General features: G+C 41.5%; 2 protein-coding genes across 3 annotated transcripts; one reads left to right on the forward strand and one right to left on the reverse strand.

The window, feature by feature from the left end:
* Nucleotides 1-3,000: 3,000 nt before the first annotated feature.
* LOC134187221 (uncharacterized) lies at nt 3,001-5,580 on the reverse strand. The gene is made up of 6 exons (XM_062655338.1): nt 5,435-5,580; nt 5,289-5,380; nt 3,675-3,840; nt 3,429-3,614; nt 3,314-3,359; nt 3,001-3,259 (listed from the first exon to the last, which is right to left on the reverse strand). Exons 1-6 carry the CDS (start codon nt 5,532-5,534, stop codon nt 3,001-3,003), a joined length of 849 nt encoding a protein of 282 aa, XP_062511322.1. The 5' UTR covers nt 5,535-5,580.
* Nucleotides 5,581-13,045: 7,465 nt separating this feature from the next.
* LOC134187076 (uncharacterized) lies at nt 13,046-14,423 on the forward strand. Of its 2 annotated transcripts, XM_062655195.1 has the most exons (3): nt 13,046-13,178; nt 13,451-13,489; nt 13,558-14,423. In XM_062655195.1, exons 2-3 carry the CDS (start codon nt 13,484-13,486, stop codon nt 14,395-14,397), a joined length of 846 nt encoding a protein of 281 aa, XP_062511179.1. In that variant the 5' UTR covers nt 13,046-13,178; nt 13,451-13,483; the 3' UTR covers nt 14,398-14,423. The 2 variants fall into 2 exon arrangements, with proteins under 2 accessions (XP_062511179.1, XP_062511178.1); XM_062655194.1 differs by lacking the exon at nt 13,046-13,178 and having other exon boundaries at nt 13,375-13,489.
* Nucleotides 14,424-14,534: the final 111 nt, after the last annotated feature.

A 14,534-nucleotide genomic window follows, 5' to 3' on the forward strand; every position in this document is an offset into this window, starting at 1 on the left:
TCTTGTCATGGTTCCCTTTCTCTAATTAAGTTATACTGTCAAGAAAACCGTTTATGACACTTCCAGACAATTTCACATCAGAAAATTGTCAGCTACTTACTAAAGAGTGAGCCCTACCTCTCTTGAAGGTGTGACATGATACACAGATACGACACCTTTGGTCTTACTACATAATGGAAAAATGGCTGTTGTTAAAAGAAGATGGCAGAAAGCTACGGTCCAAATCTTCTTGTGATTCAAAAGAATGTTTTGGGTGGGTAGGTCCACTGTCATGGCAGCCATCATGTCGCGTGTCCTGGATGTATTGCATAGACTATACAGCAAATATCAAGTCATGTGCATTACTACAGCAATTGCTCACTAGCGAAACAGAACTTTTAGAAAAATGGTCCTGCGAATGTCAGGACCTGCTGGACCACTTTGCTTCGCCTATGAAAAGGTAACATAATGACTACCTATTAGCTTCTGAGTGTCTCATCATTTGCAAAAGTAGATATTCGAATACCAACATTGACTTCAGCCTCATATTGCCGAATTAAGTTAAAATAGTACCCACCCTATAGCCTAGGTCCCACCCCACCCCTCACGTGCAAAAAGCGGTCTGGCACCGAGGCTACCAATCCTATAGCGTGCCATATGTGCTAAAATTACGTCATCACATTATGCAATGCCATTATAATCGACGGCATCGCATAATATCATAATATCATAATATCATCGCATAATGCCATGATGTAATTTTGGCACTGATAGCACGCCACACACCTTGAACCTTGAACCTTGAATCAGTCCATTGTAAAGTGATGATAGCGGTGTCCTTGACCATAGAACCCTGTACAAATGACTACAGCGTTTCATTTACTATAGAATCGGGAGTGTCTGGTGAGGTTGCCCTTCCGACAAAATGTCTACTACAAGGGCAAAGATGGTCACTGCCTCTGTTGTTGGCTGCACAATCATTGGACCTCTTACGTTGACTTCTAATTCCTTTATCGCAGAATGTGTGCCACTAAGATCGATCATGTGCTAGACAATACCAATTGTTCCCAATTCCAGTGGCTCGCAGATCAGATGTTATCACACCACCTCTTCTTGGTCCCTTCTCTAGTCATTATCTCGTGCAACAACATCAAATAATTTCGATTTACAAGATCAAAATTAAGTTCACTGCCTTAACGATCTGGACTACTCCACATAATTCATAGTAGTGGTTGATCAACTATTAGCCACAGGTCCAAGAAGAAACCTATGTTACCAGGATTACCACTCGGAGGTACTTGACACACACACACACACACACACACACACACACACACACACACACACACACACACACACACACACACACACACACACACACACACACACATGCACGCACATACACACACACCTCCAACCTTCACAACAAGAAGAGGCAAGTACCCAACTACTAAAACCTCTAACTCCACACTCAGATTCAGACAGGGATTAATTCATGGGGCACAACCCCTCTTTTCCAATAAGCGTGGTACACCACTGATAAAAGAGAGTGCGTAACCTTGCACTCATACATCTAGTAAGAAAATTTAACGCTTCATGACTGCTAGCTAGCAGATCAACTCCCTCTTTCAAAAATCCAAAGCAGTCCAATTCAATAAGAGTCTCTGCATGAAAGAAGCCAACTTAGAAAAACCTCTATAAATTGACAACCAACATTGTCTTGAGTAAGTGAGATCATTGAAAACTATTGGAAGTGTGTTGATGTTCTCCAAACATCTCATGCACGGTTTCTACTACAACATACTGATGAAGCAGTACAGGAACCAATGTCAACTCCTTTACACTGGTTGACATTGACAGCCTTGTTATTAAACCATATTCAAACACAGGATGTGTACCAAGATATAGCCAACGACTGCAATCTCTATGATTATCCCAAGAGCCGCCTTGGCATAATAAAGGACGAATGTAAATAGAGACATATCGTCTCTATTTACAAAAACTTATTTCTTCAATATAATGCTTCCAAAAAGTGTTCAGTAACGTTATAATGTGGAATCCATGGTGAGGGCTAGAGTTAGGGTTAATAGTGTTTGCTCATGCACAATACCGCGCATCCACGCATACTTAAAATCGCGCCAAGATTTCAAGTTGTGTCATAATGAAGCAGAACAAGGGAACATCTTACGGTACACCACGTTCTATGACACACAATCTTTATTCCTGGTACAGAGAAAAATGTGAATCGCATTGTTGTCCACCACAGCAGTTTCGCTATACTCGTTGATACTTGACATTTTGAGAGAGCTAACGACAAGTGTGTTAGGTTATCTATCTACACATTTACCATTTTACCATCTTGAGATAGGGTGGAGCACAGAGAATCACGTGATGGCATTCAAAACTCAGAATGTTAAAGAAGCCATGGAATGGTGGCAGATGCCGCCGACAATGCAGATCGTGCATCTATCTTTACATGATAGCTACAACAGCTGGCTAGAATCGAGGAATAGCCTACCCTTTGCAACAGATGATGTGCCGGTAGCAATGTTTCTTCTACAGAAATTCAATAACGGAAAGTCAGATGTATGCATTGGTACACGGATAAGCTAGTCCACAACTTAATTCATACATGTCCGGATGCCATCACATTAGTGCGCACTCTGTGCTCCATCCTTTTTCGAGTCATGTGCAACAAGGAAAAGATCGAGAAATTGCTTTGTCGTTCAACAGCAAGTTATCTCAAACTGGTAAATGGTAAATGTGTGCATAAAGGCACAATTTCAAGTTTCTGTGGATGTGCCTGCAAATGTGTGGTGAATTGTGAGCAGGCACCTTTAGATTAGGTATGGTTTGTACACGGGTATTGGTGATCCCTGGTGTGTACAGGCAATCTACAGACTGTTCAAATTCGTGCTTTGCACACCACACACACACACACACACACACACACACACACACACACACACACACACACACACACACACACACAACTATGACAAGTATGTTTATCAGCAAAATCTAATACACATTTGCACTCACTTGAGCTACAAGAGAATTCTTTTCCGTTTCTAATGACTCTGCTCTACACTCTTGCTCCTCCTTCAAAGCAGTTTCTCCAGCCAAGTCATTCTCCAGGCTTAGTTTGTCTTTTTGCAACAAGTCACAATGTTTGTTCTTGTCTGCTAGATCTGTTTCTAATTTTGAACAAGTCATGTTTAACTCTTGTAATTTTCTTGCGTGTTGAATCAACTTCTTCTCCGTTTGAGCATTTTCATCTCTAAACAATCGATGCTGTTCTTGCATTCTACTTTGCATTGACTCTATTTCTTACCGCAATTTTTCATTTTGCTTTTGCATTTCCCCTTTTGTATCTTCACCTAAAATTTGTTCAAAACTAGTTGCCTTAAAACAATCCTCATCTACTTGCAATGAAAGATGTTTGTTACCTTTCCAATCTGAATTCTCATTACAATTGCCATAAAAATGCTCCTTGACTTCAGATGATGTGTGGTTGCTTGCTGCACCAAACACGCTTTGATGAGAAGAAATCTCTAGTAAGCTCTCTGTTCCCTTTTGATCAACAGCAACTTTACACTGTCTCTGGTCCTTTAGAATGAGGTCAGTATTCCCACCTAATAGAAATGACAAAATATGAGGCAACCACCAAAACTTTTTGTCAACAAATTGCTAACTTTGAAGCTGAATGTGCTTCATTTGACTAATGTTGTCTATAACAATTAGTTGAGTCACATACAGCTCTCCATTGACAACCAGTCGACAGTCCCTATATATTCCAAACTCTATCTCAGTTGGCAAAGACTTGAAGACTTGATCCTGGTCTTGCCAATCAAGTTTTACCTACAATCAAATATAAATGACATTTCAATACATCACTCTAATAAAGCAGCCACTAATAAATTAATCAAAAGCAAACTTCTAGTTGTCAAATTGGCAAAATCTGTGACCTTAACTTAATTAGAAACTAGCTATCTCTCTAACATGTCCATTCTTTGCCACAGCATTTAAATGGTGCTGTTCTACGTACTAATATCATATCATACATCTTACAATATACCATATGCCCTGAAGCCCACAGGCTAAAATTGCATTTTGTGAAATTTAGTTAAAACTAGAAACAAGATACCCAAACAATTAAAATTAGATTTTAAAAGTCTGCTCTATACATTAGGTGGTCGTAATCATGCTATTTGCTCCAGATTTCATCAAAGATTTTGTTTCTTAACTACAAGTCATCAGTGTGTAACTGCTCCACAACACCCGCATAGAATATGGCCAGGATCCTTATGTCCTTCCATGAGTCAGCGTGCAAGTTCCGTCATTCAAAAAACTATACTGCAACTGCAAAAATTAAAATATAAAAACACTGATGTTCGATTAACTACCTTGAGATTTGTTAAGAAAATGTACACTTAGAAACACATTGCTGTTGCAAGCGTCACTGAACTTCCAAAATTGGAGAGGCTAGCTGATAGGGTTTAACTTTTATGACACCTTGTCTATCATCTAAAAGACCACAACTACTTATACTCAAAAGGCCATGCCTAGTCTCTTGCACAGCCCCTCTTTAACGTGTGCGCAATGAGCCTCAACTGCCCCCTCTCCACTCCTCGTGTGCGCGTTAATTAGGAGAGCTGTGCAAGAAGCTAGGCCATGCCCCCCAGGTCCAAGCGTAGTGATCGATGCCACTAGCTGTTGCTTGTGCAGTGTATACTACCAGTATGTAAATTTATGTAGAATTCCAGGACAAACTTTAAATACCCTATTATGCATGGAACTAAAACAATTGCACTGTACTTGTACCTACAAGTATACATGTATATACAACACTACAGTACATGTACCATCTTACCAGCAGCAGCACCAGCCTTCCATGGTTGAGGCCAGACTGCCAGTTGAGATCAAACAACTTGATTTATTTAGACTGCCTATATACATGCATCCATGTAGAAATCAGCCATACCATAGAGTGATTCGGACTGCATGCTCATTGCATGCATGATCGATGTCTGGTGTATCATTCTCCACTATTCCACCTACTCCCAGCTGCTCATGCAAGTCATGTATCAATTCAAAATACCATGGTAACAACAAAATCACGCCCCTGCGTTTTGGAGGGTATACATATATATGCGTGTACAGTACAGTACGTCCTACACGCTCCCCATGGTCCCCCATAAACGACGCCACTGGTCTTACAAACTCACTCCTGCGCTAATTTTAGCTATGCACCACCTACAACAAGTCTGGTGTCATTTGTAAAGCAGTTGGACATGAACACTAATCACCTGATCGAAAGTACCGATCAAAAAGATCTGCTTGGAAACCGTCTGGATTCCAAGTGATTCCTTCCACAGAAATGTCACTGTCGCAATGTCTCCTGCAACAGCTGCTGTAAGGAAACGAACAAACACTAGAAAACTCATTTCGGCACCTTGTGACGTGTCTGTCAGTTGTTGATCGCAGCCACTAGACGATGTAATGCTGTGTGTCTGCATGTCCTCAATGGTTTCCTTGCACGAAGGAAGACTCATAGTTCTTGATCGAGCTAAGCGTCAGCGAACCTCTTCGAGCTGCATGATAAGCACGCCCCCGTCTATACTGTAGAAATTAACTAGTGTGAATGTTACTCACATGCAATAGCCTCTGATCATGATGCATGTGCTCTGGAAATCTACGAACAAACACAAAATATTTTTAGCATACATCTGCAGGTGGTTGTAAATGGCTATGTACTGCTGGGGCATACCGTGATCTTCAATAGTGGTGGAGCTAAAAGTAGATAGTATTCTGGGACACACCCACTACAAGAGACACGCCTACTGAATTAGCGTGTACAGTCCAGTGTACATGTACTTACAGTGACATCTAGATGCATATACACATGCATATGGACATGCATACATCCAAATATACATTCCTAAAAACATGCACATACATGTAGCACCACTTGGTATGTCAACATACATACCTAGCTTCTCTGTCTAGAGAGCCATATGGATCCAAGTACCCTTGAAATCGGGTCTGTTTCTTGATTACTATAAATTTTTGATAACCAGAGAGATCTAGATAAAAGCAGCATGATACATACATTTAGCAAAGGCAGAAACAGGCATGACAGACAAATCCCAAAAACAGTCATCTGAATCTAAAAGTAGTCTACATGACGATGGTACAGTATGCCCAGGGCACACAGTGATGGCTTTCCTAGACTAGTATGTACAGTATAAACAGTACTGTACATAGCGATACATGATATCTAGACACACATATATGTAAATGCCTAGACATCAGCACTGGCCAGTTATCCAGGAAAATTGACCAGAAAATGGATTTGTTCAGCTAGTGACAAGTCTTGTTCGGATACAATAATTCTTCTTCTTTCTTTTAATAAACCACAATTTACATCAGTCTTACGTAATTACAATTACTAAAAATATTTAGTAGCTGAACATCTTGACAACTCGCACTACAGTATATAGGCATGTGGTATGTAGACTTGCAATGTTGCAATGTACATACGAGAATGTCTCCAAACTTGTTCAAGCTGGTTGATCTAAGGTTGCGAAGCATACCTCTCACACATGTAGACAAGGTCTATAGCTGCATGGTGGCCAGTGGAGTGCTGCAGCTAGACGTAATTACAACTGAACACCAACCTCATCGCATAGCTAGTGAAACCAACATGTTAAACCTTTCAAACGCTCTGTAATTACTCACAAATCGGCAACGCGGATAGCGCCATGTAATGTAGTAATTTAATAGTTTTACGTCTTAGTGCACGTTAGCATATCAGTGGTTATATATAACACATCGCTTACTTATAATACATCAGTCTTTTTACCTGCAATCGCCGTGTGTACCACACTAGTGACAGGAGTGGGATTTTAGAATGCAACGTGATACGCCTCAGGTTTTTGATGGAACTGTAAATTTACTTTCCTTTCTGAACCGTATTACTGTCTGGACAGCACTGAAAGGTTTTGAGGGTGAGAAGAAGGCACTCGCCCAGCATCCCGATTAGAAGGGGTGGCCTTTGAGAACTATCGACGTCTGGAGAGTGAGGAAAAGCAAGATTTTGATGTTATTGTGGTTTCACTAAAGAAGGAGTTCCTCGGTGGGGCAATAGATAGGCGGCTCGCGGTGGAGGAGTTGCGCGGCAGAAAATGGAAACAGTTCGAAGAACCTTCAGCGGCGTTCGCGCACGACATTGACAGGTTAGTACGGCTAGCGTATCCGGGGTTTGATAGTGCGTCCGCGACTACTTTGGCCAGAGACGCCTTTCTAGATGGTCTACCGAGAGAATTCCAAATTCTGTTGAGAAGGGACAAAACTACTAACGCTAGAGGTGTCAAAGAATTAGCTCAGGAAGTCAACTAACTTCGATTAGCCGGAATTCCCTCAGTCAGACCGGCACCGACAAATGCAAGTCCAGTGTATCAGCTACCTCGAGATCCAATGCTTGGTAAGAGATGGTATATTTGTGGTGATATTAACCACCTCCGGTCTAGTTGTCCTCATTTTCATGAATGTCATGGATGTTTGAGACCGGGGCATGTTGCCCAAAACTGTACTGCTGCATTTCCTGCATCAAAGAGAGGAGGTCAGATCACTAATTTAGCCACGGCTCTTCACGGTCTATATAATTATGGTGACCAGCAACCTCTTTCTTTTTTGGTGGATACAGGAGCAGACATCAGCTTGATACCACTTGATGTTGTTCAGATGAACCACACGACAGCTAAAAGAAATATTGTTCGCCAACCAATAATGGTTGATGGTTCTACCTCACAGTGTGAGGAAACTGATACTTACGTCGTTTCAGTTGGGATCTCAAAAGGTATACAGTTCATTTTACGTTGTGAAAGGAATCGACTGTGTGGTTTTGGGCACTGATATTCTTTCGACTCTTGAGGTCCAGATAGATGTCGCTAATAGAAAGTTGTTCTTGAAAGGAGAAGAAGTGACAACACTCCAACCAGTTAAATCAGAACCAACAAGGTCTGAAGTGCGTTTATTGAAGTTTGGTAGGTTGTATTCGCCAAGCAGTGTACTATTCGGGCCTGGGCAAGAAACCACCATTTGGGGAAATAGACACTCCAATGTTACTAGTGCATGAACAGGAATTGTGGAAGTAGTGGATGAGTTATCTGAACGTTCAGGACTTTGGGAATGTGCTACCTATTGTGTTGGAGGAAAAGGGAGAGATGTTCCGGTAAGAGTTATGAATGTCTGCACAAAACCTGTAGTAATACATAAAGGACAGAGTTTGGCGGAATTTACTGAAGCAACCGCGTTGGATGGGGTGGATCGAAGACCAGTTGGAAAGAGTACCAATATTTACAACCCAATGGTGACATAGATCTGGGTGAGTCATGGAGCTCTGATAAGAAACAACAATTGGAGAATCTTCTAAAACGTCATCGGGACGTGTTCGTTTATCCTGGCAATGAAAGGTATTCAGCGGATGTTGACACATACGATTCCGCTTACTACCAAAACTCCAATAGCTTGCCGCCCTCGTCGTCTACCTACAAGATGGAAAGCTGAGGTTGAAGATGAGGTGAGACGATCACGGCGAGATGGGATAATTCGACCATCTACTTCTGGATATGCGGCACCTATATGCCCAGTTAGAAAGAGTGATGGGAGTCTTCGTTTATGCGTAGACTACAGACAGTTAAATGGTAAAACTAAAGACACAGCAATACCAACTGCGAATCTTCAAGAGGTGATTGAGTCACTATCAGGAGCGAAATTTTTTAGCATCTTGGACTTGGCAAAAGGATATTTTCAAGTGCCAATCGTGGAAAAGGATAAGAAAAAGACAGCGTTCCGGACACTTTCAGGTTTGTATGAATTCAACAGAATGCCTTTTGGGTTGAAGGGAGCTCTAGCAACGTTTTGTCGAATGATGTCACTAGTTCTGGAAAACTTGACACCAATTCAGCTAGTCCTCTATATGGATGATCTCTGTATAGTCAGATACATTTCAATTGCATTTGGATCGGTTGGAACAAGCATTTACAACTTTTCACAAACACGGACTTCGACTTAGTGCGAAGAACTGTCAATTTGTTACAACTCAAGCAATATTCTGTGGATTTCATATTAGTGCGGAAGGAATTAATCCTGATCTATAGAGAAGGTTGCTGCTATTGAAAGAATACCTACACCTACTACTGTCAAGGAGGTAAAGGTTTTCTTGGGCATCACTGGTTTTTATCGTCGATTTATTCCACGGTATGCTACAATTGCAGCACCTTTGACATCTGTCTATGTTAGCTGGAGAACAGAAATTTCAGTTGTCGACTCATTGTCAAGATGCATTTAGTACTTTGAAGCGAAAAATTGTCTACAGCACCGATCTTGGCTCATCCTGTGGCAGATAAACCATTTGTTTTGACTACAGTTGCATCAACTGTAGGGATTGGTGCAGAACTGGCACAAGAAAGTTCAGAAGGACTACGATCGATTACATATTTTAGTAGAGTTTTATCTAAGACAGAGAGGCGATACTGTACATATGATAGAGAATTTCTTGCAGTCGTTATGGCAACTCGTCACTTTCGACACCATTTGCTTGGAACAATTTTTTGCTGCGGACTGATCATTTTCCACTCCAATATCTATCTACTGCTAAAGACCCATGGAGTCGTCGTGCCAGGTGGATAGCGGAATTACAAGAATACTGTTTCACTACTGAATACATAAAAGGAGATCAAAATAGAGTGGCGGATGCTCTCGGTCGTCTTGGATTTGGTAATGACGAAGAACAGTTTACTCAGGAAGACAATATAACAATTTAGTCCCGCCTCATTGTTTTCGCCTCGGGGAAGCTCACCGAAAGTTTGTATGTTGAGCGATTGTTGGACGACAAACACTTTCGGGGACTTCCAGAGGAGAGATCTAGTATGCTATCAGCGGCATCTAGCCCTGTTAGTTGGGATACATCGAAGCAATTGAGTTTGGATCATCCAGAACAACTACAATTACAACGTTTACTACGAGAGAAGTTAACGCTATCTAAAGATAGAATATTACATAGAACATCATCACAAGGGCATTCGAATTAAGATTGTCGTACCTATTGCTCTGATATCTGAAGTACTTCGGCTGGCGCATGATAATGCTTTCTCAGGACATCAGGGTGTCAAGAAGACATTGACTCGGATATTGGATCGATTTTGGCAAAGCACTGTAAACAGAATTACACCAAATCTTGTCATACATGTGGGGAAAGGATGCCACCACATCAAAGAGCGCGAGCTCCATTGAAAGAACGCCCTATAGCAGAGAAACCGTTTGAGAGAGTCGAAATAGACGTTATTGAAGGACCGTTACCTCGAACCGACAAGGGATCACAATTTATCACAGTTATTCAGGATGCATTTTCCAAATACGTGGAATCGTGCCCATTGCAACGACAGACAACAGAAGAAGTATATTATATGTTGCAAGATTCAAGAATGGATTGGTAGACATGGACTGCCAGAAGTAGTTCATTCCGACAATGGAACATGTTTCACAAGTCGAGCTTTTGAGCAATTTTGTAGTCAACATTGAATACGACATACTAAATCAACGGCATATTACCCCCAAGAAAATGGTGCGGTAGAACGTTCTAATAGGACAATGGGGAAAATGCTAGCAAAGGTGATAGATTCTAACCATAAAACATGGCAAAACCATTTGACACAAGTCCAACTGGCCTATAGTACGTCGTATCATGAGTCGATTGGAGACATTCCCTAAAGAGTTCAAAGAGATGCCTAGAACATTGCTACAAGCTGCAGCAGATTCTGTGTGCAAGATAACAGGACACAAGACGACATCACCAATGGCTTATGTAGAGAACAGTTTGACATCTGTTTCTAACATATACTAAAAGGTAAAGAAAGACTACAGTCATAGGTCAAATGAAAGACAAAGACAGTACAACAAATCAAAGTTGCACTTTACCCCATACGGTGTTGGAGATCTAGTGTGGATTACACGTCCTAGTGGAGGGAAACAAGTATCTCGTTCTTTCTGTCCACGATGGATAGGACCTTATAAAGTTGTTAAAAAGATATCCGACGTAGTATACAAGGTTCGTCGACCATATGGGAGAAAGGTCCTTAGGATGTGACTCTCCATCATGATAGAATAAAACCATATGTACAACGTAACTTGCGTTTTAAAGATATTAGAACAGATGTAAACCAACAGAGGGATCTCTTGAATATTAAAACAATTGTAAACCAACAAAGAGAGATTCTCTCAGATATTTTCACAGACTCTGAGGCCATCCGGAAGAGTTACCTGATCCCGTTGAATCAGATTCTAACTCAAGTACTGAAGCTCCGCAAGTACTTAGAAGATCTCAACGTCAAAGATCTCGCCCACAATATTTGAATGATTATATTGTAGACTCGGACTTTAGCCCTTCGTCTGAGGGGGAGTGATGTAATGTAGTAATACTAGTTGTACGGTATCCGTAGGCGCCTCGCATTCGTGAGTAACACGTCCAACGGAGTTTTCAGACCGTCTACTGAAACGCCGAGTCCTAACTAGACAATAAGTATATATATATATATATATATATATATATATATATATATATATATATATATATATATATATACTAGTATACGTGGCCCGTTCTTCGTACGGGCAAGATACTGTAGTGTAAAGATAGTCTGTGGAGATGTCACGTGCAATCTTTGTTGCGAGGTCCCGGATATACTGAATAAATTCGAATCTTGCTCTTCGCGCTTGTTTCGATAGAAATCGACACACTGCCAGTGTAGCGCTTGCTGCAGAGAACGTGCAGGTTGGATTCGGTGCAAATGCAATCAGAATTTGGAGAGAAACGAAAGCGCTAGAAGAGCAAGTTTCCTCGGCAAGAGATATTCGATTGCTCGAAGCTTTGCGAAGAACGACGATGCATACAGTCTACACAGGACTGGTGTGGGCGTGTGTTCGAATAAAGTGAAATGTGTAGCGTTTGCGTCATCAAGAAATTTTACGCGGGGGTCGATCCCTCGAGAGGGGACTCGGTGCATAATTTTTTAATTTTTTACGCAAACCTTCCCCTGTGCGTGCCGAGTGTGCGTGCCAATTTCGGTTGCAAACGGACAAAAGACGTGGCCGCCAAACGCAAACACACACACACACACACACACACACACAGAGAGACTGACAGACAGACAGACAGACAGACAGACAGACAGACAATTTGAGCTTTATATATATACTAGTATACATGGCCCGTTCTTCGTACGGGCAAGATACTGTAGTGTAAAGATAGGTCTGTGCAATCTTTGTTGCGAGGTCCCGGATATTCTGAATGAATTCGAATCTTGCTGTTCGCGCTTGTTTCGATAGAAATCGGCACACTCGCCGTGTAGCGCTTGCTGCAGAAAACGTGTAGGTTGGATTCGGTGCAAATGCAATCAGAATTTGGAGAGAAACGAAAGCGCTAGAAGAGTAAGTTTCGTCGGCCAGAGATATTCGATCGCTCGAAGCTTTGCGAAGGACGACGATGCATATTGTCTACACAGGACTGGTGTGGGCGTGTGTTCGAATGAACCGGAATGTGTAGCGTTGCGTAATCGAGAAATTTTACGCGGGGGCCGACCCCTCGACAGGGGACCAGGTGCGTAATTTTTAAAACAATTTTACGCAAACCTTCCTCTGTGCGTGCCGAGTGTGCTTGCCGATTTCGGTTGCAAACGGACAGAAGACGTGGCCTCCAAACGCGAACACACACACACACACAGGCAATTTGAGCTTTATATATTAGATATTATATATATATACCAAAAGCTCGATGGAGAGCCATATAGGACCACGCCCATTTCTGTTGTGCAACCCGGATTAGAAGCCTCGCTACGCTCGGCAATAATCGTTTTACGTCTTAGTGCACGTTAGCATATCAGTGGTTCTAGAAGACATCGCTTACCTAGAATACATCAGTCTTTTTACCTGCAATCGCCGTGTGTATATACCACAGCCACAAGAAGAATATAATGTACAAGTTTCCAGATTTGACCCGGAGTGTTTGGAAAGCGCGAACGAATCAGTCGTGTCTGCTCTGAGTCGTGCTATTCAGTTGTCTGATTTGCTAGATACGATATCGCGTATCGAGTATTTTCGATGTCTGGTTGATATTGACTGAAGAGATATTTGCAATTGTATGATTGGTAAAATAATATTTACTATTCATATTATATTGGGGTCTATTATTTATTAAAATATTAATATTAAATATATTAATTCATTGGTACGTGTATTATATAATTAGATTAGAGTTTTGTACTGGTGGCAATAATAATTAATGTAAATATATAATTGAGTGAGATTTACGGACGACGTTGAATGTTGCTTTGTTCTGTTGTTCATGTTCGTATGCTGCTTGGTTTGACTACCACATTATGGATTTTCTTTCTCTTTCGAATACCATCAGGTACAATACAGTGATTCTGAACCAACACGTCACATGAAGGTTCAATTTGTGTCGTTCTTCAGGACTACTGAAGCACGGTCTCACTCTCGGCTGAACTTGTGTTGCAGATGTCAGCAGTGAGGTGGATCGTCCTGGCAGAATGGGTCGTTACTTACAATGCCATATCGTCGATCGGTTTTGTCATCGGGCCAGGCAATCTGATGGCAACCACTGGAGGTTTCAAGTTTGCAGTCACCACGACAGCATTCGTTTTCCTCATCAATTTTATTGTATCGTGGTGGCTTGTCCATCCCGACCAGCACACGAACAAAGATCATACAAACACTGACAGTGATGATACGTTTAGTTTCAAAGGGTCGATAGCATTCATGAGATCAGAGACATGGCCCAAAGTGTCCGGTCTCATGTTGGAACGTTTTATAATCAGTGTTAGTGTTTTAATGCTTCGTAGCAACTTCAGCTTGTTTTTGGAGCACAAGTATAATGCCGGACTGAAGATAATAGGATATATAGTGTCATTCAGTGGAGTCATTGTCTTTGGATCTGCTATGATTACAGGATTTGTTACTCGAATGTACGGCAATGAGTCAAGATTGATGTTTCACTCGTCTCTGTTGATGCTTGCTTCTCAGATTGGTCTCAACTTTGCTACACATATTTCGTTTATCTTCGTTTTACTGATTCCTTTTGGGTTTGCTTCGTCGGTGATGCGTGTTGTCGTTGCTCATCTTCTGTTGCAGAGAGTCTCGCCGAGAGAGAAGGGTGAGGTGATAGGAATGGGACAGTCAAGCATCGCATTGGCTCGGATTGTTAGTCTGCAGTTGGCTGGTCTAGCTATGGAACACAGTACTGAGTTACCAGGAACGATTGGAATAGCATTTGCTGCTTTGGCTAGTGGACTGATCTACAAACGTACTGTATATCGTGTCGAACAAAAGAAAGATTGATAACATGCAATGGTTGCCTAGTGGCATTTTTAATGTGTTCATATTAAATTACTTTCAAACTATTTATTTTATGTTACCCGTTGATCCCAAAGTATCTGACTATCGTGAAGTTGCAAAGCGTATTCATGACTCTGGAT

The sequence above is a fragment of the Corticium candelabrum genome, chromosome 11 (genome assembly GCF_963422355.1).
Source record: "Corticium candelabrum chromosome 11, ooCorCand1.1, whole genome shotgun sequence".
Classification (NCBI taxonomy): domain Eukaryota; kingdom Metazoa; phylum Porifera; class Homoscleromorpha; order Homosclerophorida; family Plakinidae; genus Corticium; species Corticium candelabrum.

Excerpts from the sequence above, each read along its gene's own strand:
- LOC134187221 (XM_062655338.1), bottom strand. The coding sequence starts at position 5,534 with ATGAGTCTTCCTTCGTGCAAGGAAACCATTGAGGACATGCAGACACAC. Across the intron at positions 3,841-5,288 it reads TGATCGGTACTTTCGATCAG|GTAAAACTTGATTGGCAAGA; the intron begins GTGATTAGTGTT and ends ATTTGATTGTAG. Across the intron at positions 3,260-3,313 it reads AAGCAAAATGAAAAATTGCG|AGATGAAAATGCTCAAACGG; the intron begins GTAAGAAATAGA and ends TCGATTGTTTAG.